The sequence below is a fragment of the Mesoplodon bidens genome, assembly GCF_964165515.1.
Source record: "Mesoplodon bidens genome assembly, chromosome: 11".
In the NCBI taxonomy this organism is placed as follows: domain Eukaryota; kingdom Metazoa; phylum Chordata; class Mammalia; order Artiodactyla; family Ziphiidae; genus Mesoplodon; species Mesoplodon bidens.
The window spans coordinates 41619811-41645735 of record NC_138167.1 but is presented as its reverse complement, the minus strand read 5'-3'; the positions used below and the strand labels follow the sequence as shown (position 1 = coordinate 41645735).

The following is a 25925-nucleotide window of genomic DNA, read 5'->3' as shown; positions in this document are numbered from 1 at the left end:
CCAAGGGTATTGGGCTGGATGATGGAATGGAGGTGGGGATGGGGTACCCGGGCCACAGAGCCCAGCCCCTGAGCCCCACCTGACCGCTCTGTCGCCTTGCAGCCCACCAACTTCACCAACCCCGTGTACGCCACACTCTATATGGGTGGTCATGGCAGCCGCCACTCCCTGGCCAGCACGGATGAGAAGCGAGAACTCCTGGGCCGGGGCCCTGAGGACGAGATAGGGGACCCCTTGGCATAGGGTCCTGCACCATCGGACTTCTGCAGAGAGCCTCCTGCCCCCTGCCGGAGAAGTCCTTCAAGGAGCCCCCATCCTGCCCAGCCAGCCCCTCCCCAGCCCTGCTGGGATGTATAAATGTAAAAATGAAGGAATTACTTTTTATATGTGAGTGAGCAAGCGAGCAAGCGAGCACAGTATTATCTCTTTCCGTTCTCCTTCCTGCCTGCTCCTCAGCACCCCGCCCAATGCTGCCTTCCGGGAGGGGGCGCAGGAAGGGGGCCCCTACAACTTACAGGTATAAGGGGGCCCTGCCTCCCACCTTCCCACCAAAACTGCAGCCCCACTGGGAGAGCTGGTGGCGCTGCCTCCCCCTCCCTGTGCAAGACACGTCGTCAAGGCTCTCCCCTCTCATCCCCCCCCACCCCTCCCAGCTCCCTGAGGGCTGATCCCGGGATTCTGGGGCGGGTGAGTCCTTTGCTGCCCTTGTCTGGAAGATTTGGCTCTGGCTGAGGTAGGAAGGAAAGGATGGGGTTTTTTAGTTCTTCTTGGGGGAGGCCATCCCATGCCCCAGCCCCTACTCTAGGGGCACCTCTGAGATGGCCACACTCAGTATCCCTACCAGACAGGCCCTCCCCCTCTCCAGTGCCCCCACTGTGGCTCCCAGGGCTGGAGACTTTCTTTGGTAAACACTCCCCCAGGCTCCCCTCCCCTGGGGATGAGGAGGAAGTGGGGCACACCAAGGCAGGGCAAGCGGGCAGCCCCGTTTTGGGGATATGAACGTTTTAATAATTTTTGCTGAATTCCTTTACAACTAAATAACACAGATATTGTTATAAATAAAATTGTAAAAAAAAAAAAAAAAAAGGAAAGAAAAAAGCCGTTTGTGTCTACCTGAGTGTGAGACTCTGGGAGCTGGCCTGTGCTTTCATGCTCCAGCCACCAGAGGGAGCCATGCTCTGTGCTGGAGGGAGGCTTGAGCATCAGGTCTTCAGTGCCCTTCTGGAGCTCCATCCCCCTTCACTGGGCTGTGGCAGGGAAGTGGGTGGCACTGGACTTGACCAGAAAGACCTGCTTCTCCTGGCTGTGTGAACTTGAACCAGTGACTTCACCTCTCTGGATCATGTGTTCTGTCTGGCTCTAGGACACTAACTCCAAGATCTGTTTCTCTGTACTGTCACTTTTATGAGACAACACTGCCACCCCTACCCAAAATTATCTCCCACAGTGAGAAATCCCACAATAAGAAATGAACACACTGGGGCTGTGAACAGCTTTCTAATCCTTCAGGGTGGTCCCATACAGCTCTCTCTAAGTTTGCTCTTGAAGCACTGACATCTCACACTTCATGGAGAGTAATTAATCAGATGCCAAGAGTCAGAACCCTGGATTCAGGAGAAGGAGGGCCCCTGGAGCTAAAGCTGGGAAGACCAGTTTTCCAGGCCCCACGGTCCACCAACAGACACATCTCACATCCCAGGGGTTGACAGGAAAGGACTGCTACAACCAAAGGGGGTACCAGGTCTACTCCAGCCCCTGGCCAGAGAAGGGAACTTCTTGAAGAAGGTCACACCGCTTTACATGGTCCAAGATTGAGAAAGGGTTAGAGCCCCGCTCTCCCCACAGTAGCAAATATGCTCAGAGATGGCAGCTTTAAACGTCTGAAGGACCCTTGCCAAGCCCAAGGGGGGAGCACTGCCTTTCATTCCCGCTGCCTCCCTGGTTTAACCTTCTCAGTCTATTCCTCCTTTCTTGAGGAAGCTATGGGTCCAAGCACCTCTAGAAACAAGAGCCCTCCCCTTCCCTCTTAGGCCTCAGATGCCATCTCCAGCCTCAGCTTCCAAGCCAGTTCTGCGATCCTCCGCTGCCTCCCGGGCTCCCTAGGGCCCCAGGGCAGAGCGATCCTACTGGGGAAAGGGGGCGTCCTTGTTGATCGCTTAGAGGGAGGCTTGTGTCCTCATCTGTCCACCAGGTGGCGTACGCACTCCTGCAGCGCAGCTCATCCTCAAGCCCAGCACAGCCCCCTCCCCAGTACACTAATTATGCACCTCCAGGCGGACCCCAGCCCAGCCTCTCACTTCCTTCCCTTGGGCTATTTGCCACACCCCCCTCTACCCTCCTCCAGCCGGCTCCTCTCCCTCCCCCAGCGCCTGCCTACTACCCACCACCACCAGCCCCACCCCCTCACTCCCTCCTTCTGCCAGCCGCGCATCTGGCGCCCCCGGGGAGCCACTGATTCTCTGCCTGTCGCCTCAAGATCCTGGGCAGAGCGAGAGGGGCCCCCAGCTGCAGCTTGGAACACACACCCCTCCAGTCAGCATCCTCCCTCTGCCCGCCAGGATGGCCAGGAGCCGGTCTTCCAGGAGGCAGTCCTCAAAAACTCCTCACCTGCCAAGGATGGCGGAGAGACCTAAGACAGAGGTGGAGAAGAGACAGGGGCAGAACCAGAGGCAGAGGCTGATACAGAGACGGAATGAGAGACAGAGACACAGAGATGGAGACAGGGAGTGGGGGGTGTGTGTGTGTGTGTAGCTGGAGACAGAAAGCAGTGACCTGAGACTAGCAAAAGGAGGAGAGATGGGGTGGGTAGGACTCCAGAAAACCAGGACTCTAGTGAAGAGCTTCGGTCCTGGGTGCCCTGGGCCTGAGTGTGCCAGCTTCTCCCACTGCCCGCCACCATCTCCGCAGCCCCTGTGCTCGGCCAGGCTCAGGATTCTGGACGGAGCCTCTTGGCCTTGGGCCTTCGACCCCTTCCTGCCTCCCCCTCTGCCCCGCCTGCACCCGGGTTCCTGCCTCCTGGCTTCTGTCTGTCTGTCCGGGTGTCTCTGTGTCTGCCCCATCTTCTCGGCGTTCCTAGTCCTTGTTCTGTGTCTGTCACATCCCTGTATCTGTCTTTGTGTGCCCTGGGCTTGTCTGTCGGACTGCCAGTGCCGGCGTACACCTGGGTGTGTGTCCAACTCCATATGTGGGTGCTTGCCTCTCTGCCAAGGCAAGGAGGGTGGGGTCGTCGGCTCTGAGTACCTGTCTGGGTATGCTTGTCTCTTGATGAAAGTGTGCATTTGTCTCTCTGTCTCTGTGTGCTCCTGCGTGTGTGTAAACCGAGTGTGTCCATCTGTGTGGATCAGTGACTCTAGGTGTGCACCTGTCTGTGTGTGTGTGCTGCTCTCTGTGTGAATGTGTTTCTCTCTGCCTGTATGTTCACCTCTACAGTGTGGCCTGTCCCTGTGATGCACCTGCGTGCATGCCTGGGGGCATGTGCTGGTGTCTCCGGGTATGTGTCTGTCTCTCTATGTCTTTGCTTGTCCCTATCTCTTGCTGTCAAGGTGTCGGTCATACCACAACCTCAGCCACAGCCTCAGTGCATAGCAACAGCTGACAGCTGAAGACTCCTTGGGCAGGAGAGAGAGAGAGAGAGACTAGTGGGAGGAGGGAGGGATGAAGAAACAGCCAAGAGGATAGGGACAGAGACAGGGCCAGGCTGGAGACAGAGACAAGGACAGAGACAGAGGTGGAAGGGGAGAAGGATCTAGAGGAGCTGATGGTGAAAGATGGGACACTGGGAGAAAAGGGATGGAGGATGCACCAAGAGGCCGGACAGGCGGCGCGGTTCCTGCCCCCCACGCGGGGATGCTCTGGGACGTGTGGAGGGGTCGGCGGTGGGGGGCGAGGGGCAAAGGTGAACAGCGGAACTAGCGGAGGGGTCTTGAGACCGCAGAGGTGCCTTGAAGGCGGGGGCGGGTGGGGGGCGGCGGGCGCCCGTTTGTCAGCCCTATTGACAGACGTGATAGGGTTTCCGTCCGTGATCAATGATTCTCATCTCCGGGCCGAATGAGCCGCGGGGCGCCCATCCATCCCCGTCAGCGCCGCGCAGCGGCAGGCACCCGGGGCCCCGCCCGCCCTCAACTCGGCCCCTGCCCTGCTTCTGCCATGGGACCCTCCAGGGCCCGGAGCATCGAAGGGGCCCGGAGCTCCGAAGGACCCTGGTCTTGCTGGGCCGCTGAGCCTCCCCAGGCCCCTGCTCCACCGTGGCCCGCTTCGGGAACAAGGTCCCGGGGCCTCGAGCCCCACTGCCGACCCTATTCCTCAGCGGTGCACAGCCCCAGCCTCTCGGGTACAGGGTGCCCGAACCCCTCAGCCCTCTCCGCTTCGCACCTGGGCTGGGGGCGTGTCGGGGGCGTGTCGGGGTGAAAGTCACCTTCGGTGCCCCCAGCTGGGCGGGAGGGGGCGCGCGGGGCGCGGCCGGGATTGGAGCTCCGCTGAGCCCCGCCCCCCAGCCCGCCCGAGTCAGACCCAACTTTCTCCCCCGCCCGCGCCCCGCCCCCAGCGCCGCTCTCCGCTCCGCTCGCCGCTCAGTCCGCGGGCCGCGCCGCCCGCTCCCGCCGCTTCAGCAGCCACTCCGCGCCCTCGACCTCAGGCCTGGCTCTCGCTTGCCCGGGACCCGCCCCGCCCGCCCCGCCCGGCCTCCCGGGAAGATGCGGCTGCTCCTGGAATGGCTTCTCTTGCTCTTTGGCCCGTGGCTCTTGAGGAAGGTAAGGGCTGCCCTGCGGTAGCGCGAGCTCTGGGGTCCGGGACGCAAAGGTCCCAGAGTGCGAGGGGCTCCGTGCGGCCGCCCCGCCTCCCGCTCGGAGCTTCCGAACTTTGCGCGGCGTGGGGGACGCGGACAGACAGATTCCCGATTCAGTATAGGCGCTCTCCCAGCGCAAGTTGGCTGAGGGTCCGGGGGGCTGGTGCCAGGGTGGAGGCCCGACTCGGATCCCGCTCCAGGCGCGGCGGGGGAGGGGACGAAGCCCGACCCGCGAGTGCGCCAGACAGAGCGGGAGTGCGAGACAGACAGACAAGCCTGCAGGGTGTCAGCCTTGCCGTCTTTCCGCGCCAACCTCGCTCGCCTTCCTCGCTGTCTGTCCTTCCGCCCATCCACCCCCGCCTTCTCAATTCTCTTCTCTGCCCTTGTCACAATGCCAGGTGAGCACTGTGTTTCGAGGATACACAGCTCGAACACACGCGCGCACACACGGACTCACACAGATACCACCGAACTTGGCTACAGCCTCCCATCACATTTCCCGCGGAGACACCATCTCCCCTGCACAACCTCACAGACACACCCCTCTCTCACGCCCGGCGGGTAGGGGGTAAGGGCTGTCTGGAAAGAGTCTCTCCTCCTGTCCTGTCCTCGCCCCCATCTCCCTAGGCTGCCTCCTTCCCTGAGGCTCCAGGGCGAAGACAGAGGCTAAAGGGGCCCCCGACTTGATCTGCCTCCCTCCCGACTTGTAGGCTTCGATTTGTGTACACGGCGCGCTCGTGTGTGCTGGTGTGGAGTGCGGGGGTCAGCGTGTGCACCTGTGTGCGTGCCTGTGTCCGGGGCAGCCAGGCTTGGGTGTCTAGTGCTGGGGTCCAGGGTGCGTGTCTGCTGGTGTGGCGTGTGGTGTTGGCTCTGAAGGGGTGAGTGTAAGTGTGCCTGCTTCACAGTGCAGCCATCTGTGCCCCGCCGTGAGTCCCATAATGGGGGCCTAGGCCCAGGACCCCTATGTTCTTCCATCGGCGCCCCTGTCTCTGACTTTCCTGTTTCCTACCCTAAGTGTGACCTACCCAGTTTGGAGCAGACAGGTGGCTCCCTAAACCCCTACTCGCTGCACCCCAACTCCCAGACCCTGCAGAATCTGGAAGGGGTGTAGTTCTCCCCACACACCTGGACCCCCACCTGCTCAGCCAGATCGCACTCAGCAGCTCCAGCAGGGCAGGGGCTGCCCTAGTGAAGCTGGTGATGGAGCTCCCAGATTCTCCCAAACCCGCCTGGTGACCTTGAGCCGGAAGGTGGGCAGAGGAGCCCCCTCCACAAAAACTGCTTCCACTGGCAGGAGCTTCTTTTGGACCTGCTGCCTAGCTCCGCCCATAGAGCTGCCTGTGGGAGGGGGTCTGTGTCCCACAACCGACCCAGGTGTGAAGGCCCCAGGGGAGAGGTGGTGGGGATGGATGGTACTCCCCTGGCCCTCCTTTCTAATTCCTCCCCACTCTCCTCTCCCCTCTCCCCATCAAATAAACTCCCCTGTGGACCTATCTGGTTTAATTTCCTTTGCCCCCTGAAGGGGAATGAAACATCTGGTGAAGACTTGAGGGAGAGTAGGCGTGAGGATGTGAGCGATGGGGATGTATCTGAGTGTGCTAGAGCTGCCGCTGTGGGCCTCCGTGTTGGAGTCCATGGGGGAGAGTGTATCTACCATTTAGTCCAGCTTGTGTGCATGTGAGAAGCTGTGTTTACATGTACGTACAGACCCTGGGTGTGTGAATATGTATAACTGCGTGCGGCAGTGTGTGTAGGAAAGTGTGTGTCTGAGTATCTGTGTGCGCTTGTGTGCACTCGTGAGTATGGGGTGTGCTCATGTGTTTACCCCGAGGTGTGTCTCTGGTGGATATATGTGTGTTGGGGTGCATGTGTTGTCTGTATGTGAGTCTCCGAGGCTTGTGAGTGTGTATCTGCTTTCTTGTCATTTTGAGTGCATTTGAGTGTGAGCCTCAGGATGTGTTCATGTATCTGAGTGTGGCTTGTGTGTGTGTGTGTGCGCGCACGCGCGCTCAGGGCTGTCTCAGCGCCAGAGCTGGCACTGGGTTGACACTGGGTAAGAGGCTGGTGGGGCACAGTTTACAGGGAAACCCTAATTGTCCAACATTAACAACCCTGCCTTCTCCCATGCCGCGCTCACTTGCCCCTCCTTCAGGAGCTCTCTCCCTCCTTCCTCCTTGCTCCAGGCTCCCGGTCTCCTTTCGGGGTCTTCAACTCCTGGCTTCCACTGCCCCTGGGGCTCTGGCCCAGGTCTCCTTCAGGATCTTTCTAACACTGTCTTTGACTCCTCTCTCTTTCTCTGGTCTTCCCCACCCCTTGCCAAAGCAGCCGCCTACTGGGAGAAGCAGCAGGCGATCAATAGTCACTAATCACTAATCACTAATTACTAATTAGCTGGGGGAGGGCAGGGGCGGGGCCCTGTGGGACCTTCCAGCTCTATCATGCCTCAGGGAAGGATTAGGCTGAATTGAGTCTCTCAGCACTGGCTGGCCCCAGCCCTGCATCTAGCCACCCCCTCCTGCCTCCGTATTCCCCTCTAGTCCCCCAGCTAATCTCTGGCTGGGCCACTTAGGCACATGCAGCCTGGGCCAGGGCCCAGAGCTGTCCGCAGGGATTTGGGGGTAATCAGGGGCCGCAGCTGGTCCAGGGACACAGGCGAGGTGGGCGCTGTGATAGCTCCCTTGGGCCAGGGCCTGCGAGTATGGGAGGGGCACCCGCGGAAAGAAGAATTTAAACGGTCTTAGGTTTGGGGTGGGGGAGGAGCTGGAGGTCCAGGACAGGGTGGCTGGGGAAGAGGTGAGGTACTTGGGGGACAGAAACAACGTAAAGAAGGGTCACTGGGGCCAGAGACAGGGTCTTTGGGAAGGGGCGAGATAAACGTTCAGAGAGACCAGGTAAGTGGAGGGGGCATCCTAGGGGTCAGAGATGAAGTCATCGTCGAGGAGATGCGGAACTTTGGACTGAGCCCTGGAACTCCACATGGGCGGGGGCCAGGACGGGGGCCAGGGTAACAGAGAGAGGGCAGGGTCGGTCATGGGGGAGGGGTCCCAGGGCTCAAGGGTGGCTGGGCGCAGTGGGGAGTCTCGAGGCTCGGGGTGGGAACGAGCTGCGGGGCGGGGATGGGGAGCAGGGAGCGCTGCCTTGAGCGCTGGAAATTGGCAAGTCTCCCCCTCTCCCTCGCCTACCCCTCCTCCACCTCCACCCCGCCCACTCCCCCTCCGGCTCCGGCTTCGGGAAATTACATCCCAGCTCCGCGGCTCCCACCCACCCCCACCCCCACCCCCCGCCACCACCGCGCCCCGGAGCCCGCGCCTTTATAGGCACATTTATTGCAATAATAAAGTGAGGCGCAGGGCGGGGGGCGGGGGGCGGCCGTTCCCGGGGGGACTGCGCCGGCTCTGGGAAGCAGGGAAATAAAATAAAATAAAATAAAATCAAAATTCAGATAACGGTGAGCCTTGCGCTGCAGGCCACGGGCAGGCGGGCAGGCGGGGCTGAGGGGGAGGAGGCGCCCTGCCCAAGGGCAGAGCCCGCCCCACCGGCGATCCCCGCCCCCTCACGCTATAGCTATAGTAGGGTCTGGAAGGAGGTATCTTCGCCTCCACCTGCGTGGCCCCCTCCCATAGCCTGATCCTGCCGGTCTTCTGCCTTGTCCTCTGACTTGTCTCCCATACCTGTCCTCAGCTCCTGTCTCCCTGTCCCTGTCTCTTATCTCCTTCCTTGTCCCCCATCTCCCATTGTAGTCCCCATTCACATTCCCCATCCCCAACTCCATCCCCTGCGTCTCTGCATCTCTCAGTATCCCTGTCTCTGCCCAATAACCATTTCCCATCCCCCGTTTCTGTTCCCACCCCCATCTGGTCCCCATCCCCATCTCCCAGTCCCTAACCCACTCTCATTCTTCCCCAGTGCCCATCCCTCATCCGCCATCCCTGTCTTCCTCCATCCCCATTTTAGTTCCCACCTTGTTCTGTTCCCCCATCTTCATTCTCCTGGCCCCTATCCCATCTGCATCCTAGTCTCTGCCCAGTGCCTGTCCACCATTTCTGATCTCCTCTTCACCCCTCTTCCAATGCCTGTCCTTGTTCCATCCTTATCTCTGCACCATATACCTGTGCCTGCCCAGTCCCTCTCCATCTCTGTCCCAGTCTTCACCCCAGCCTGTCCAGTCCACCCCACCTCTGTCCTCACCCCTGTCTCTATCCCTGGTTCCCAGCCAGACCCTGGCTATTTCACCCACCCTGACTGCGGTGCCCACACCTCTCTCTAGGTGCAAGGGTTCAGTACACTATTCCCTCTCCTTCCCCAGCCCAGGCCTGGAGCACTCCACCTCCCCAACCACAGGGTGCCATCCCCTCCCCCAGTCAGAATCCTGAGCCACCCCGCCTGACCCACACAGCAGGAGAGAAGCCACCGACAGGTCTGGAGGCCTGGGGGAGGTGTGCCCTGCAATGCGGCTGGGGGGCCAACAGCCTGATCCTCCTGCATTCCCAGCGGTCCCGTCCCAAAAGAGCCCCCCCCCACCCCAGTGGAGTTTGTTCAGCAGCAAAAGGCAGCTTCAACTCCCCTCCGACGCGTGGGCTCGCTGCCTTGGGGGCAAAGCACTCCTGCCTCTGCTCCCGCCCCGCCAAGGTCCGGAAGCGTCTGGTGAAGCACACCCCCATCCTCACCCTCCCACTCCCTCCTGCCCCCCTAAGCCGACAACCAGGCTAGCCTCTCCCCTCCGCAAATGTCACTGCACCCAATTATCTTAATTAAACCAGCTCTGAAGTGAGGGGGACCCTTCCTCAGACAACACCCTGCTCCCATCTCATTCGTAGAGGGGGAGGGACAGCACCATGGATTCGAGGCAAAGACTGGACTCCCTTATCACCTTGCTTTCCCCTTCCTCCCATCCCCACCCATGGTTGGAGACAATCTGAAGGATAGAGGCAAAGTACCACAGTTAGACAGACAGACAGACAGAAAAAGAGAGAAAAACAGAATCACAGAAGGAGAAAATTAGAGACAGAGTGAGGAAGAGACAGAGACAAAAAGAGACTGAGAGGGAGAGAGAGAGAGAGATGGAAAAACAGTGAGAGGGAGAGGGAGAGCAAGAGAGGGAGAGCGAGCGTGCGGGCAAAGAAGCCAGAGGGAGGATTTGATTTGATTTGATTCCATGTTCCCATTTCTCGGCTCGTTTCCTCGAAGACTCTCGCCCCTCCCTGACTGAGCTCTCCGCACAGGGTGGCTTCGGCCGCCCACCGCCCCAGCCCCGCAACTCTTCCCTTTTATCTTGGCTGTCTGCAGCAGCGGGTGGGGGGCGCGGGCGCCCAAAGCCCAGGGATTTGCCAGGATCAGAGAAGCGCAGGCAGCAATTTGTCTGGGATCAGAGTGGGGGGACACCTGGTACCCCTCACAGCCCAGCCAAACCTTGCCTCTCCCAGCCCCTGCCTGGGAGGAGTCGCTGGACTGAAGCAGTCGACAGGTCCTGCACTGGGTGCAGGACGTCTGGTGCTGCTGGGGTGTGCTGGGAGGGGATAGCTCAGAGGCATTCGGGGTCATAAAAGCAGGCTTGGGGACCGATGGATGCCCTGGAAAGAGCTAGTGGTTGGGCCCAGAGGGGTGAGGAGATGAGGTGTCAGAGTTCAAAGGACTCGCCCCCAGCCATTCTTTGACTTCCCCTGGAAAGCTTCACACACTCCCTCCTCCGGGGCTCAGGCCCTGCCCTCTCTAAACCCACCTCCTGGGGCCTTGCTCCCTCCTCCTAGAAGGCCCTTTCCCCCTCCCCCGTGGCCCCTCTCAGGCCCACCCTCCGGGTGTTAGCTGCCAGCTCAAGCTTGTCAGTCTGAGTCAATCACTCTTGACGCTCCCGCCCCCCTCACCTGAGCTGGGAGGAGAGATGGACGGGAGGAGGAATGAGGGGGGCGATAAATATGTATGATGAGCGGGTGGCGGCGGCATTAATAACCCAGGATCGCAGAGCTGCGGGAATGGGGACCAGACGGTGGAGATTCTAGCCCAGCAGCTTGACTCTGCCATTCCTGTCCCTTGTGGACACATGGTGTATGCAAACAGAGGGGGACACCCATGCTGCCTGGCCTCTTTACCTACCCAAAGCTCATCCTGCAGGCCAGTGTGGTACCCCCCTTCCCCAGACCATTCATATACAACTCACACATATGCACCCCCAGGGGAACATAATGAGACCACAGTTGTTATATTATTGTGGATACACTGACACACACCCTTGAGAAAGAGCTTGACACATGCACAGAGGATGATAGGAGCTCACACAGGGAAAGTGACACCCTCAGTGAATCACACACAGCCACCCTTAGATATACAGCCAATACAGGCATACAACTACACTAGCCACACAGATGCAACTACCACAAACTGAAACACAGCCTCATTCAGATCAACACACACAGACAGACAGACACAGCCAACCCAAGCACATATGCAACCCGGACACCTATACATAGCCATCACAGACTAATACAACAGACATTCGGCCACCACAAGCAGGCAGACACACATAACACAGCCTCCTCAGACTGATACACAGGGGCATAGAGATACACATAGACACACACACACAACCACCATGCACAGGCAGACACATACACACCCATCAGCATAGGTTGAGATGAGCACATGCACGCGCGTGCACACACACACACACACACACACAGAGTCATCACTCCAGGCAGGCAGGCACATACGTACAACCCTCTCAGGCTAACAGAAATACAACCACCCCAGACTGACACACGCAGTACTCCCTGCCCCCCAAGCCGAACCCACACGCAGTAAGGGCCACACTGAATGGCCACAGCTGGCACAGTCTGACTGACACACTCTGACATGCACAGCTCCTCTCCCTCTCCTCGCTGGAGCAGCATCTCCATATTTCTTCCTCTCGCTCTCTCGCGTCTCCTTCACTCCTGGCCACCACCCCACACACCCACACACACCCCCGCTCCGCCCTCCGCCCCAGATAATTGATGGCCCGGGCCTGCCCGGGCGACTCTCGCCTCTGGATCAATCTTGTACTCCCCCATGCTGTCTCCCAGATCCGTGGCCACCTGAGACACACAGAGATGGGTGGGGGCAGGCAGGTGGTCTTCCAGCAGGAGGCCTCCCCCACAGCAGGAGTGCTGGAGGCAGAGAGGGGTGCCCACGTAGCTCCCAAGCCTCAACCCACAGCGCCCAGACCCTCCACTGCTCTCCGCAGCTCCATTGGTTTCCCTTGCTTCTCCACACAAGGGAGGAGAGGCTGAGGCCCCGGTGAGGACTCTGGTCTTGGCAAAAGTGTTGGGAGGTCTCACTCTTTCTTGATGCTGGACATTGACAGTGGTCATGGCCTCCCTTTGCCAGAGTCCAGCTTCTCCCTGGCCCATTACTCCCAACCAAGCCCGAGTCCACAGCTCCACTCCCTATTCAAACCCACATTGGCTTTGACCTTTTTGGCTTTCTCAGCCCTCATCAGAGTTCTGAGAACACAAGGATTCTCAGTGTCATTTCACAGATGTAGAAACTGAGGCGAGACCACACAGCTTGAAAGGGCTGCAGGCCCACTCAAATGCGCACTCCCTGAGTAACTGCTCCGGACGGCCCGATTCCATTTGGTTTCCTAGCGGCTGCGGAGAGAGACTGGCGTGGCCCTGGCGGGTGGCCCCAGACAACCCCAGCGTCTCTCTTTTCCTCTTTCTTCCTCCACAGGCCGTCAGTGCCCAGATACCAGAGTCCGAGAGGCCGCAGTACCTGGAGCTGGGCCCGGCCACGGCCGGAGAGGGAGCCCCTGGCCATCGGCTCCCGGCACCGCCGAGGTCCTCCGACGGCCTGGGCACCGCCCGTGCCTGGAGCTGGGCCTGGCCGGCTAACCACACCCGGGCACTGGCCCGGGCTGGGGTGGCGGGGGCCCCCGTTCAGCGCACCAAGAGAAAGCCGTCTATCAAAGCGGCCCGCGCCAAAAAGATCTTCGGCTGGGGGGACTTCTACTTCCGGGTGCACACTCTCAAGTTCTCGCTGCTGGTGACGGGTAAGATAGTTGACCATGTGAACGGTACCTTCAGCGTGTACTTCCGCCACAACTCGTCCAGCCTGGGCAACCTCAGCGTCAGCATCGTGCCGCCCTCCAAGCGTGTCGAGTTTGAGGGCGTCTGGCTGCCGGGGCCTGCCCCCCACCCTCTACAGTCTACGCTGGCCCTGGAGGGGGTGCTCCCTGGGCTGGGGCCCCCGCTGGGGCTAGCGGCCGCGGGGTCGGGGCTAGGGGGCACCCTCGGGGGCGCGCTGGCGGGTCCGTTTGGGGGCGCGCTGGGAGTGCCCGGGACCAAAGAGTCACGCGCTTTCAACTGCCACGTGGAGTATGAGAAGACGAACCGCGCTCGCAAGCACCGCCCGTGCCTGTACGACCCATCGCAGGTGTGCTTCACCGAGCATACGCAGAGCCAGGCTGCCTGGCTCTGTGCCAAGCCCTTCAAAGTCATCTGCATTTTCGTCTCCTTCCTCAGCTTTGACTACAAACTGGTGCAGAAGGTGTGCCCAGACTATAACTTCCAGAGCGAGCACCCCTACTTTGGATAGCGCGCCCCGCCCTCGCCCGGGCCGTGAGCTTCCCGCGAAATCCCGGACTCCCTAAGTGGGACCTCTCCCGTACCCCGCAGCTCCTGTGGCCGCGTCCACCCTTTCCACTCTGGGGCGGAGAGGAACAGCCCTCCCGGGAACCATCAGTCGGCGTGGGTCCCCTTTTCCTTACTGGGAGTGCCCACGAGGCTGGGGATAGCCCCCTTGGCTACAGCCCAAAGCGGAGCAGCAAGAGCGCAGCCCCAGAATAGGCGGGGCTTGGAGGCGGTCCCAGCGTCTCCTGCGTGCACATTGGGTCCTCTTTACGCCCTGGCGCTGGGCTGGATACTCCCTTTGCCCGCAGCTTTAATAACGCCTGGCCTGGCACCCTCATCCCACCCTGACTTTCTTACCCCCAGGCACTTGTCCTCCACCCTGTACCCACGTAAAGACCATAAAGGCCTATAAACCGTGGCCTATTCCCATCCCCTTCTGCTTGCCGTATGCCTGTCCCCCTTTCCCCGAAACCCCAATGATTAGAGTAGCGGAAGCAGAACTCCTGGGCATAGGCGATCGACCCGGCCCCTGCCCTCCGCCCGCCTCCCTCCGGTCCTTGCCATCCTGCTCCACCTTTCTGGCTGCTTCCTCTCGGTGATTTTTTTTTTTTCCTACACCAAAACAGACGGGAAAGGGAACAAAATAAAGTGAAATCCAATACGCGTCTGTGTGAGACCTTTGTAGGGAAGGGGGTGGTGGTGGTGTGGGTTTATGTCTGGCAGAGACCTGGCCAGGGCCTCCTTCCTCGGCGGCTCGTGGGGAAACTGAGGCAAATGTTGACGGAGCTAGCACCTTGGAGGTCATCCAAGACCAGATCAGATACAGATGTGGACGACCCTTGGGATTGGAGCCCTGCCTGAGGTGGGAATTTTCCTCCCAGAGGTGGGCGAAGTGAAGCTGCCGAAAATAGGATGGGGATTAGACCTGACAGCGGACCACCAGCGAGCTATTTTGGGGGAGGAGGTATAAGGCCTTGAATGGGATGGAGATGTAGGGACAGCGTAGGCAGAGCGCTGACAACCTGCTAAGATCCGCGGGGCTGGCGGGAGGCGGCAGGTGGGGCGGGGGGAGGGGAAACGGTGTTTTCGGCATCTGGAGTCATCGATCTTCCTTTTCCTTCCTAATTCCGTGGGCGCTGAGTTTGCAGACGGCTGGGGGAGGGAGGGAGGGAGGGAGAGAGGCAGGGAGGCCTGAGACAAGGGGGTGGGGGAAGGGACGAGCGCGAGTTTGGAGAGCCCAGCAGCGTCGCTGCTGCTTGCCGTCTGCAAACGCAAACAAGGGCCCCTTCAGCCAGCTGCCCACCCTCCCCACCCCCCGCCTCCAGCTCACTCCTGTCGACACAGCTGCTAATTTTATCCGCCCCCAGCCCTGGCCCGGGCGTTAATTGGCTGCGGCTTCATTAGCAGTTCTCAAGCTCAGCCCCACCACCACCACCCCGCCTCCCCTCGGGACCCCTGACTGGGGCGAGGGAGGAGGTACAGACTAGCTGAGGCACAGAACGACCCCTCGTCTTCAGCCTTCCTTCACCTTGAGTCCTGGGTCAAGGTAAAACTGGAAGAGAGCAGTGTTCTCCAGAGGATTGCCCACTGGCTCCAGCGGGAAACTGAGTTGGAGGTGAGTCTCACCCAGACACACCTGGGAGTGAAAAGTCAGTATGGGGAAAATAAATAGGTGATGGATGGTTGGATAACAGGGTCAACTGAAAGGAAGAGGAAGGTGGGAAGTGGTTCTGGGTCAGAGATTATAAGAAGGATTGGAACCCAGCAGACTCCCAACACCAAGCTTATTACTGGAAAAAGCTGAAAGCACCTGAGGCTAGAGTGGGAGGGAAGGAGGTTAGAGCTAACTAAGGGGGGACTTCTGAGGCCTGATATGAGAACCAAGTGGGAATGACTGGAATTAGCAAGTTAGCCCATCTGGGCCTCAGTTTCCTCACTTGTAAAGCAATAATAAAATAGCGTGTTCTGGAGATTAAATGAGACTTTGCAAGTGAATAGACTTTGTGACGGATTGTCCTCCCCCTCTTTGACTCACAAACCTATCTCCTCCATCACCATCCTCTCCTCTTCCTCCCCTTGCTCTTAGGACATCCGGACATCTGGGAGCAGAGTAAGGTGCCTCTGCCTGTAATTGCATTTGTTGTTCACCTCTTGATGGACCGGCAGTCAGTGATCTATTCTGATATTTCCATGGCTATGGCATGCCTAGCATGGTGAAGGGGCTCAATGTGTCTGCTGAATGAATGAATTGTAATGTTGTAAGGCAGTGGTTCTCAAATTCACTGCTTATTAGAATCACTAAGGAGAGGTTTTGTTGTGTTTCAGCGTGAGTGGGCAAATGCCCACTCTTTAAGATCCATTGAATTAGAACCTCTGAGGAAAGGCTCCCCACTCATATATTTATATCACATTTCCCAGCCAATTCTGATGTCCAGGTTTGGGAACCTACTCCTGGAGGGATCGATGAGTCCCTCCCCTATAGGATGAGTCCAGATGAAGTCAGGCTACAAGGAAGATCCCTTCCAGCTCCAAGGATCTATAGCCCTAGGATACAAAGAGAGCTCCGTGATTGCTGGAGCAGCAAGAATGAATTGGTAACAAAATTCAACAAGTGCAGGGAAAGGAGGGAGCACCTCAGCTAGCTCCCGGATGTCCCAGGGAAAGAGGAGATGGCCACGGAGGAGGCAGGTTTGTGAGGATGGGGGGGGGGATGATCCATCCAAGAGCATGTTTGCATACAGCCTCATTTAATTCCCACGTTATTTTATTATTGATTTATAAATGAGGAAAATGCGGCTCAAATAGGCTAATTTGCTAGTTAGTCCCAGAGCTGGAACTTGAACTTGGGTCTCTCACTCTTCCAAACCAGGGTGCTTTCCAGTGCAACAGGGCTCTTCAGCCTGTAATAGGAGTCTTTGTATTTCCCAGAGAGCCTAATAATGCTAGGTTCACTCAGTAGACACCCAATAAATTGTTGCTGTCTGGACAACAGACAGGAAAAAAAAAAAGAAAGAAAGAAAACCTTGAAGAACTTCAGGACAACAAGGAGATGGGGCGGCACTGGATCTCTTTTCTTTCAGGCAAAAGCTTCTGACCCTGGGGCTACAGACGGGAAACGAAAGTGAAGAAGAGGGGAAAAAAACTACAATTCCCAAAAGACCCTAAAGCGTCCACCTTACGCATGCGTAGACCCCGCCCTAATTCTGTGGCTTCCCGGCAGCTCTTTTCGCGCATGCGTTCTCCGATCAGTCTTCTTCCAACCTCTCGTTTTCCCCGGCCGGAGTTGGTGCCTGGACCTCCTGCGACCTTCATCTCCGGTTGCGATGTTGCCCTTCTCTTTGCTCTGGGCGACTCGGGTAAGAATGGGGCTCCGGAGGCTGGGTGACTAGTAGGAAGTAAGCTCCCCTCCTATCCTAGTTAACTATTCACAAACTTGGGTTCTCTGGGCTTTTAAACGCACGTGGTCTGGGTCCTCCGGGAGGGGAGAGCGGGAGGGGAGAGAGAATGTGCAACTAGGGGGTCCCTGAGACCCCCTGTGCACGCGGGGTGATTGGGGCCCCTCTCCATTCCGGTAACCAGATGCCCCAAGGCCTTGTGACCGCCCATTTGACGTGGCATTAGGGAAGAGAACTGTGGACCCCGTGCTGGCCAGCGAGCGGGGTTCCTGGCCTGGACCGGCGAGCTAAGTCTTTCCTGCGAGCTCTGAGCCATGCAAATGATGCAGCTGGTCACCCTTGCTTGTATCAGGGGTCCCGCGGCTCTGTGGGCTGAAAGGAGGTGGAAAGAGTAGGGAGCACAAAAGACAAGATGTGGGTTTTTGCTTCCCTGCCAGCAGTCCACCCCCAACCCCGTACACACATCTCTTCCCCAGTGGCTGCTGAAGGTCTACCCTGCCACCTCCGTTGCTCAGGAAACCACCTGTACAGCTCGTTGCCCTAACTCTTGCCAGTTTGGTTGCCTCCCACCCTGACTAGGGTATCACTTTGTGAAGGCTCTGCAGGAAGACCATGTGTTTCTGTGGGTGGGGACTGCCCCTGAGTTCCAGAGACATAGGCTTCTAGAGGACAGACTTCGTCCGAGGCTTTGCTGAGTGGTTCAAGGGCAGAGGTGGAGGGAGAGTCTGAGGTGAGGTGAATGGACCGAATCAGAACCACCCCCTGGACATTGATCTCAGCCTTGGCTCTAGAACTGACTTTTTTTTTTTTTTTTTTTTTTTTTTTTTTTGCGGTATGCGGGCCTCTCACAGTTGTGGCCTCTGCCGTCGCGGAGCACAGGCTCCGGACGCGCAGGCTCAGCGGCCATGGCTCACAGGCCCAGCCACTTTGCGGCATGTGGGATCTTCCCGGACCGGGTCACGAACCTGTGTCCCCTGCATTGGCAGGCGGACTCCCAACCACTGTGCCACCAGGGAAGCCCTAGAACTGACTTTTGAAGGTGGAGGTGGGAGTGGTGAGAACTGGAACAGACCGACGAGACAACTGGCTGCTGGATATGGAGCCTGAGGGCCTGATAAGCATGGCCGAGGGTTGTTGACTGTTTTTGTCTGGGCACTTTTTCTTTGACCCTGTCTTTTCCTCCCCCAGCCTCTGCGGAGATGTGGTCGGCTGGTCAGGATGGCCATACGGTCCCAGCACAGCGAGGCAGCCCAGACCCAGACTGGAGAAGCAACCAAGGGCTGGTCAGGCCAGGAGAGTCTATCGGACAGTGACCCTGAGATGTGGGAGCTGCTACGGAGAGAGAAGGACAGGCAGTGTCGTGGCCTGGAGCTCATTGCTTCAGAGGTGGGGCCTGGGAGAGGGGCCAGGGCTTAGGCCACCGTGGGTGCTGCAAGTAACAGGTCATCTTCCTGCTATTTCTCCAGCTCTCCCTTTCAGACTCAGGGCCTTCCTGCTGGACCTCATCTTTCTCTCTTCTTACTGACCTCTGAAGCAAAGGCAGGGCCAGTCTGGCTTATGGGATGGGGCATTAGAAAGCTTCCAGAGCCTCCCGGGGCTCCTATAGTTTAGTCTGGTCCCTCTTTCATCCCAAGAGGAAAGAGAAGCTTGGAAGCACAGGTTCAACTGGACAGGTGGCCTTGCTGGAGACACCTATCACAGCAGCTGGGTTTCTGAGGATGCTGCTCTGGCCCTGCCCCAGGCCTGGCACGGAATCCTAAATGAACAGAGCTTTCTGTAGAACCCGGCTCCTCCCTGCAGCCTGGGGCTCTGGCATGATGGGGCTGTGGGATCCAGGGAAGGGGGCTCAATACCTTCTGACATTGCCCCCTCCCCCACCCCAGAACTTCTGCAGCCGAGCTGCGCTGGAGGCCCTGGGGTCCTGTCTGAACAACAAGTACTCGGAGGGTTATCCTGGCAAGAGGTGAGGGCTAGGCACCAGAAGGCTGGAGGACAGCCTCAGGGATGGTGATCCCCGTGGGGGACACCTGCCTGTACCCTCCCAGTGTGCATAGAGAAGTGGCCTTCCCAGTCCTTTGCTGCTGGTCCAGGGGGATGGTGGAACCCCTTCTCTGTGCCCTGATCCACTCCCCTTCCATTGCAGGTACTATGGAGGAGCAGAGGTAGTGGATGAAATCGAGCTGCTGTGTCAGCGCCGGGCCTTGGAGGCCTTTGACCTGGATCCTGCTCAGTGGGGAGTCAATGTCCAGCCTTACTCGGGGTCCCCAGCCAACCTGGCTGCCTACACAGCCCTTCTGCAGCCTCATGACCGAATCATGGGGCTGGACCTGCCCGATGGGGGCCAGTGAGTATAGATGGGGTGGGTGATGGGCTTGTAGGCAGTATGGGCATGGGAGAAGAGTAATTTGTTGAACACCTGCTGTGTTCCATGCGGATGAAACAGGGCTCTCCCAGTCCTGCAAATTCCAGTGAATGAGGAAGATAAGACCCCAGAAAGCAGTGCCCAGAGCCATGAGGGTGGTGCCTGCTAGGAGAAGTGTTCCAGAGACCCCGGCCTTTGGAGTGGGGTAGGAAGGGAGTGGCTAAGTCTGAGAGTTATTCCACTCTGAACCTGCCTACTTCCTCTCCTCCCCTCCCAGTCTCACCCACGGCTACATGTCTGATGTCAAGCGGATCTCAGCTACATCCATCTTCTTCGAGTCTATGCCCTACAAACTGAATGTGAGTGCTCTAGGGTGTGGGGAGGGAGCTGTGAGGAGCTGCCCTGCTTTCTTCCTAGGGCTTTAGCTTTTTGTCTGTCTGTCCAGCCCAAAACTGGCCTCATTGACTATGACCAGCTGGCACTCACTGCTCGGCTCTTCCGACCTCGACTCATCATAGCTGGTACCAGTGCCTATGCTCGCCTCATCGACTACGCCCGCATGAGAGAGGTGAGTGGAGGGCTGGAGTACCTGCCCCTCCCTAAGGGTTGGTGGGGAGATTTTGGAGGAGGGGCAGCCTTGGGCAGGCCTGTCTGGGCCCTCCCCAGGCTGAGGCCTGTCTCTGTACCTGCCCAGGTGTGTGATGAGGTCAAGGCACACCTGCTGGCGGACATGGCCCACATCAGTGGCCTTGTGGCTGCCAAGGTGATCCCCTCACCTTTCGAGCATGCGGATGTTGTCACCACCACCACTCACAAGACCCTTCGAGGGGCCAGGTCAGGCCTTGCCTCTCACTGCCTTCACTCCCGGGGCGTTGTTGGGCTGGATCTGAGGAATTCATTCCCACCAGAAGCCCTGTCTATGACAGTTCTCCTTCTCTTGCCCGTGGAGGCAGTTCCCCAGTAGGGGGTTTGGGGGTGGAGGTGAGGGCTGCTCCCCTCAGCCCCTGGAGTCTAGCACACGGAGCACAACTGTGCTGGACTCTAGAGCCTGCAGGGCTGGGCCAGCCAGCTTCCTCTGTTCTCCCCACCCCCTTGCCCTTTCTTTTCGGCTTAGCTTCTGACCGCCTACCTCCTGCACAGGTCAGGACTCATCTTCTACCGGAAGGGGGTGCGGGCTGTGGACCCCAAGACGGGCCGGGAGATCCCTTACACGTTTGAGGACCGAATCAACTTTGCTGTGTTCCCATCCCTGCAGGGGGGCCCCCACAACCATGCCATTGCTGCGGTGGCTGTAGCCCTAAAGCAGGTTGGGGAGCCTACTCTTGTGGGGTGGGTGGGGCATGGCCTACAGGTTCAGACCCTGCACCTTGCCAACTGAAGTTGGAGCTGATGGAAGGGAGGTGCCAGGATGGGAGGGCGTTGGGATGGGGTCACACTATGCTGGGGGTGGAGGGGCCGAAGGGGCAGGGCTTAAGGTGACAGTGCTGCTCTCTCTCATCTCCAGGCCTGCACCCCCATGTTCCGGGAGTACTCCCTGCAGGTTCTGAAGAACGCTCGGGCCATGGCTGATGCCCTGCTAGAGCGAGGCTACTCGCTGGTGTCTGGTGAGCCGGGGGGTAGGTGAAAGCCTCTGTTCCCTCAGGCAGAGGCCCAGGACTCAGTACTTCCTGCTTACTGTCCCCCCTCAGGTGGCACTGACAACCACCTAGTGCTGGTAGACCTGCGGCCCAAGGGCCTGGATGGAGCTCGAGCTGAACGGGTGTTGGAACTCGTATCCATCACAGCCAACAAGAACACCTGTCCTGGAGATCGAAGTGCCATCACACCTGGGGGCCTGCGGCTGGGTGAGACCTGGGTTCCAGGAGGGAAGGGTGGCTGCCAGGTGGGCTTGGGCCATGCTAATCCTCTCCTGCCTCTCTCTCAGGGGCCCCAGCCTTGACTTCTCGACAGTTCCGTGAGGATGACTTCCGGAAAGTTGTGGGCTTTATAGATGAAGGCGTCAACATCGGCTTGGAGGTGAAGAGCAAGACCAGTGAGTGGGCAAGACCTCCCCTGCCCCCACCCAGTTTACATTCACTGTCTCCCCCCTCCTTCAGCTGATCGAATGGCCTTCCCCAGAGCTCTGACAACGTTTTTTTTCTCCCCCATCTCTAGCCAAACTCCAGGATTTCAAATCCTTCCTGCTCAAAGACCCAGAAACAAGTCGTCGGCTGGCTGACCTCAGGGGACGGGTGGAGCAGTTTGCCAAGGCCTTCCCCATGCCTGGTTTTGATGAGCACTGAAGGCACCTAAGAAATGAAGCGCACAGACTGACGTTTATTCCTCTTCCCCCTACCTGGACAAGTTGGGGTTGGGGGGTGACTGCCTATCTTCCAATTTTTTGCTGGAGGAGGGGAAGGCCGCCCACTTAGGGGAAAAGGCGGGTATAGTTCCCCTTCCCAGGATTTGTAGCTGAGGAGGTTTCTTCTTGTAACAAGACTTAGAAGGAAGAGGCTTGGGGCTTTCTGCCCTAACCTCTCTCATTATCTCAGTGTTATAGACTCCCTGCCCTCTCTTGGGGAGGGGGGAGTTGCCCTTGTGAGCCAGAGGAAGGCGTGGGTAGGCACCCTTCTTTCATTTTTATCTAATAAAATGCTGACCTGCCCTGAGCTTCTGTTACTGTGGGAGGGGTCCCCTGGGCCAGGTGGTGATTTGTCTCCCTCAGCATGTCCCTCCGTTCCCTCCCACCACTACCACAAGGACCCCTGGGGCTGCAGTCTCCTCTCCCTCTGATCAGAGCCGACACCAGACGTGATTAGCAGGCGCAGCAAATTCAATTTGTTAAATGAAATTGTATTTTGCCCACGGCTGCTTCTGTTTGATCCCAGGGGACGGAGGGGAGCAGGGAGGGGTAGGGAAGGCAGGGGGAGGCCCAGGTGTGAGGCGGGAGGGGGTGCCCATTTGCATGGGAAGCAGGGGGCTTGGGCACTGCCAGGAGTGAGCTTCACCTCCTTGGGTGTAGGTGCCTCATCCCAGGCTGGCTGGGCTGTCAGTGACGAGCCTGGTCGAGCCCAGTCGAGCCAAAGTAGCACCGCCCCTGGGCTGGTGCCCAGAGCCTGGGCTAACGTGGGGCCCGCCACGTCACTTGGCACTCAGGCCTCTGCTTGGTCTTGGCTCTCACGTAGGCCACGCTCCACACGTAGTGTGTACCACGCCCTGTGAGGCCTGCGGGGCAGGGGGGCTGGCATGGGCCTTTTGGGTTGCCCAGGCTACTGCCTGTCCTCCTAACTCCCCCTCCCCCTCCCCCCTCGTGGGACTGAAGCTGAGGGTCAGAGGTGCTTCCGCTGCTGGGAGCAAGGGAAGAGGGTGGGGGTGGAGCTGGCTGCCCTCGTGGGAACCGGCCTGTGTAAGCAGGAGCTGGACAGGGTGGCTAGAGTGGTGCCCTGGGGTGGGCGGTGGAGAGCGGAAAAAATGAGTAGGCTGGCTGGTGGTGGTTTACATCGATGTGCTCTGCAGCCAGGCTTAGAAGTCTGGCCGGTCTTTCTTCAGTTTCTTATAGTCAGTGGAAACTGCAAGGAACTACAGGAGAGAAAGGGGGGTTGCACCGAGTGCCCCAGGCCTCCCTTTGCTGGGGTGGGAGGTGCCAGCTGGGATCAAGAGATGAGCGGATGGAGGCGCAACCCTGAAGCCACTGGGAGTTACCTTGTACTGGTCATTGGGGCTCAGGCGGTTCCAGGGCTCCGGGTTGTTCTTTCGGTCCCAGCTGTGGAGAGGGAGGGGGAGGGTTAGGGTTTCCTCTCTGGGAGCTAGGACTCTGGAGCCTCAGGGCACCCGCAGGGTCTGCGCCCCCGCCCCAGCACGCCCCCTCTTCCGCGGAGGTGGGGGGCATTTCCCAGACACTGAGAGGAGAGGGGGCACATTAGCGGGTGCTGACAAGTGAGACAAGAAGGCTGTCAGCATTGTCAGCCTGGGACCAGGTGACAGACGTGACAACCCGGCCCAGGGACTCCCGCCTGCTCCTTGTCACCCCAGGTTAGCCCCATAGAGCAGAGCGGTGGGAATCAGGCAGAAATCCCGAGGCGCTGGGGTTGTAGTGATGTGCCTCGAATTCAGACAACGCCGAGGGTGCTCCTGCGTGCTGGAGGACCCTACACTCCCGCCGCCTCTGGCGGGGCTTGCGGTCTCCGCGCCGCCCCGGCCCCAAAGGCGCCCCCAGCAGCTCACCCGGCCACACCCCCCCAGCGCTTGGGCGGCGAGACAGAGGTACCAGAAGGCCACCGACGGCCAGCAGAGCGGCGTCACCATGGCAACGCGGCCGGGAGCGGTGCTAGTTCCGCAGCCCAAAGCAGGCCGAGTCGCCAGCCACTGAGGAGTGAGCTGTCTGGTGGGGCCGAGCGAAGGCGGGGGGCCTCGCAGGTCAGGAGCGGGCTCCAGCCCCGAGATGCCACCTGCCTGGGGATTTCCGCGAGGACCCCTCATTCCCACCATTCCTGGGAGGCCCGTGCGTCCCTGTCTCATCTTGCCCCACCCAGGACCCCTTCCTGCGTCCCAAGCCGGCCTTTACCAGACGTCGGGGCTGCGCAGGGCGAGTCGCAGCAAGTAGAGCGTAGCGCTGCCCATGCCCAGGCCAATGAAGCCGATCATCGGGATGAGCTGCGGGAAGACAGAGGGAACTTTCAGGGGCAGCACCCCTCCCAATCGCCCTTTACAAGCTTTTCTGCTCGGCCCGCCCGCTCCCCCACCCCGGGTCTGGCGCCCCCTCCCTTCCGCGAGGGAGGACCGGCAGCCTCCCACACCATTTTTGCCGTAGTCTCCCTCAACCTATTGCGAGTCTGTCTGAGGTGGATTCAAGGGACACGGAGGGCATATTGCAGGGATGGATTGAGGGCACCCTGAAGAAATATTAGGAGCTTTGGGGGAACTAGGCAAGAGGCAGGGTACTGGGAGATTTGGGGGTTGCCAGGGCAGCTAGAGAGTTAGAAGGTAGAATCATGGCTCCTGGGACCAAACTCACCCCGGGATGTCTCTTGATCTGCCGGTAGAAGCGGGCTCCGAGGCTGGTTCCTGCCATATCGCCTCTCCAGTGTCTGGTCCTCTCCAGCGTCCCTGCTCCCTTGCTCCTCCTGGGGTCCCGCCCCTCTCTGGGGAGGGGTCAGCCCAGCCCAGCCCAGCCTGGCCCAGCCCGGCCGCTTCATCAGACTCTCCCCGCCCCCAATCTCTCTCCCTACGGCAGTTCCAGGCTCGGCTGGGAAGAGAACTGTTGGGGAACAGGGGCATTTCTGCTCATCCACTCTCCACACCAAGGGGTCAGACCCTGGCCCATGGGACATCATCATGCTTTGGGCTTTGGGCTGGTCCAAGGGAGAGGCCTCGAAGACTCTGGCTCAGAGACTGATTGAGGGGGATCAGAAGTGGGAGGAGGGACTCACCATGGGACAGGCAGACAGACCTCCAGCAAAGTGCAGGTGGGAGTGTTCACAGGTGGGACCAGGAGGGGCCCGGAAAGAATGAGGGCATCTGTAATGCTTCCCTGACACCCCTAGAGCCACCCAGGAGCTGGCAGGTCTTGGGAGCCCTGGTTCTGTCTCCCTCCACAGTATAGTGGGAAGAGGGGGGGGACAGATAGACCAACAGCACTAAAGCTGCCCCAGCCGCTCTAGTCCTGGGTGGTTTCTTCAAGTTGGTTTCTCCAAGCTGCGTTGCGGTGAGCCTGGAACAGTGTTTGGAGGCCAGGGAAGCCGGGCATTATCTTACACCTGGCTCAGAATAGGATAAATCAGTTGGTTAAGTTTGGGGGCTTGAGAGACTTCCTTCCCCTGCCTACCTGGGGTAGCCATCCAAGGAGGCCATGTTCTGTCTCTGGCTGTGATGGAGAGAAAGAGAATGGAGTAAAGGAAACAGTCGAGGAAAGATAGAAAAGATGTTGAAGGAGAAAAGAGAAAAAGACACAGAGACAGAAGCGTCGTAGAGCGTTTGCCTCCCTTTACGCGACCAACTAGGGTGTATGAACTCGCGTGTATGCTATGTTGTCAGCGTTGGAAAGCTCACTGCCACCGTCTTCGGGAAACTGGGGTCCTAGGGACCCAGGAGCGGAGCCCTAACCACCTCTCCTCACTCCACGCTAACCTCCATCCTCCCTGCCTCCCCCACTGCTGCCCTGGCAGCCCATCCTACACAGCTCTCCCACTTCTCCCCTCCAGAGCCTCGTGGTGCCCAGGCAGGGGCGAGCTGTGCACCCACCACTGTGCCCCTCAGAGCACCGAGAGGGAGAAGTCCCTTTCTGGGGGGCCTCCTGCTTTCGCCCCGAGCTGATACCTCCCCAGCCTCCTGAGCTGACAAGCGCGGCTGTAATTAGGCTGCGGGGTCCCGAGCTCTCCGCCTCCCTCCGGCGGATAATGAGATAAAGTGTCAGAGACACGGCGAGAACAAAGAGACAGAGACTCAGTGCTTACGTGTGTGGGGGACGGGGGAGGGCGACTGACGGGATGTCAGAGCCTGGAGCAGCGCAGAGCCCGGCCCTCCCTGAGCACCCGCACCTCCAGGGCTGGGTCAGGGGCTAGGGTGTCCGGTCACCTGTGCCCCTTAGCCCTCCAGTCTCTGGGACTAAAAATCACTCCTGGAGCTCGAGCTCGAGGGCCGCACAGCTGGGCTGCACATCTGGCTCTTGTGGCACAGCTGGGGAGCCAGGATGCCTATAGGGATGTCTGGCCCCTGTACCGCGCCCCTTTGCTTCTTGGGCCCTCGCCCTCCTTCCGGTGCCCTTTCTAGTGAGTTCCAGTGACCCGGGCCTAGCGCATTCCGAA

The 25925-nt window shown here is 59.1% G+C and overlaps 4 protein-coding genes across 5 annotated transcripts in view; 3 read left to right on the top strand and 1 right to left on the bottom strand.

Moving 5' to 3' along the window:
• Positions 1-1003, top strand: part of LRP1 (LDL receptor related protein 1) — an 81599-nt gene extending 80596 nt beyond the window's left edge. The window contains exon 89 of the mRNA XM_081249992.1: positions 103-1003. Coding sequence (XP_081106118.1) covers positions 103-243 — 141 coding nt within the window. The 3' untranslated portion in view covers positions 244-1003. The remainder of the gene's footprint in view (positions 1-102) is intronic.
• Positions 1004-4554: 3551 nt separating this feature from the next.
• Positions 4555-14105, top strand: NXPH4 (neurexophilin 4). Its single transcript, XM_081249129.1, has 2 exons — positions 4555-4748; positions 12488-14105. Exons 1-2 carry the CDS (start codon positions 4692-4694, stop codon positions 13349-13351), a joined length of 921 nt encoding a protein of 306 aa, XP_081105255.1. The 5' UTR covers positions 4555-4691; the 3' UTR covers positions 13352-14105.
• A 2422-nt stretch (positions 14106-16527) lies between these two features.
• On the top strand, positions 16528-21431 carry SHMT2 (serine hydroxymethyltransferase 2). Of its 2 annotated transcripts, XM_081248857.1 has the most exons (12): positions 16528-16742; positions 17970-18167; positions 18665-18744; positions 18925-19125; positions 19421-19502; positions 19589-19711; positions 19838-19977; positions 20284-20449; positions 20648-20747; positions 20832-20987; positions 21068-21175; positions 21298-21431. In XM_081248857.1, the coding sequence occupies exons 1-12, from the start codon at positions 16710-16712 to the stop codon at positions 21423-21425; spliced, it is 1515 nt and encodes a 504-aa protein (XP_081104983.1). In that variant the 5' UTR covers positions 16528-16709; the 3' UTR covers positions 21426-21431. The 2 variants fall into 2 exon arrangements, with proteins under 2 accessions (XP_081104983.1, XP_081104984.1); XM_081248858.1 differs by lacking the exon at positions 18665-18744 and having other exon boundaries at positions 16593-16742.
• Positions 21432-21954: 523 nt separating this feature from the next.
• Positions 21955-24275, bottom strand: NDUFA4L2 (NDUFA4 mitochondrial complex associated like 2). Its single transcript, XM_081248859.1, has 4 exons — positions 24137-24275; positions 23687-23775; positions 22825-22885; positions 21955-22701 (listed from the first exon to the last, which is right to left on the bottom strand). Exons 1-4 carry the CDS (start codon positions 24191-24193, stop codon positions 22645-22647), a joined length of 264 nt encoding a protein of 87 aa, XP_081104985.1. The 5' UTR covers positions 24194-24275; the 3' UTR covers positions 21955-22644.
• Positions 24276-25925: the final 1650 nt, after the last annotated feature.

Coding starts and splice junctions, on each gene's coding strand:
- NXPH4 (XM_081249129.1), top strand. CDS start 4,692: ATGCGGCTGCTCCTGGAATGGCTTCTCTTGCTCTTTGGCCCGTGGCTC. Junction 4,749..12,487: donor GCCCGTGGCTCTTGAGGAAG/GTAAGGGCTGCC, acceptor CTTCCTCCACAG/GCCGTCAGTGCCCAGATACC.
- SHMT2 (XM_081248857.1), top strand. CDS start 16,710: ATGTTGCCCTTCTCTTTGCTCTGGGCGACTCGG. Junction 18,168..18,664: donor TGGAGCTCATTGCTTCAGAG/GTGGGGCCTGGG, acceptor CCCCCACCCCAG/AACTTCTGCAGCCGAGCTGC. Junction 21,176..21,297: donor GGAGGTGAAGAGCAAGACCA/GTGAGTGGGCAA, acceptor CCCCATCTCTAG/CCAAACTCCAGGATTTCAAA.
- NDUFA4L2 (XM_081248859.1), bottom strand. CDS start 24,193: ATGGCAGGAACCAGCCTCGGAGCCCGCTTCTACCGGCAGATCAAGAGA. Junction 23,776..24,136: donor AGATCAAGAGACATCCCGGG/GTGAGTTTGGTC, acceptor GTCTTCCCGCAG/CTCATCCCGATGATCGGCTT. Junction 22,886..23,686: donor CTGCGCAGCCCCGACGTCTG/GTAAAGGCCGGC, acceptor CCCTCTCCACAG/CTGGGACCGAAAGAACAACC.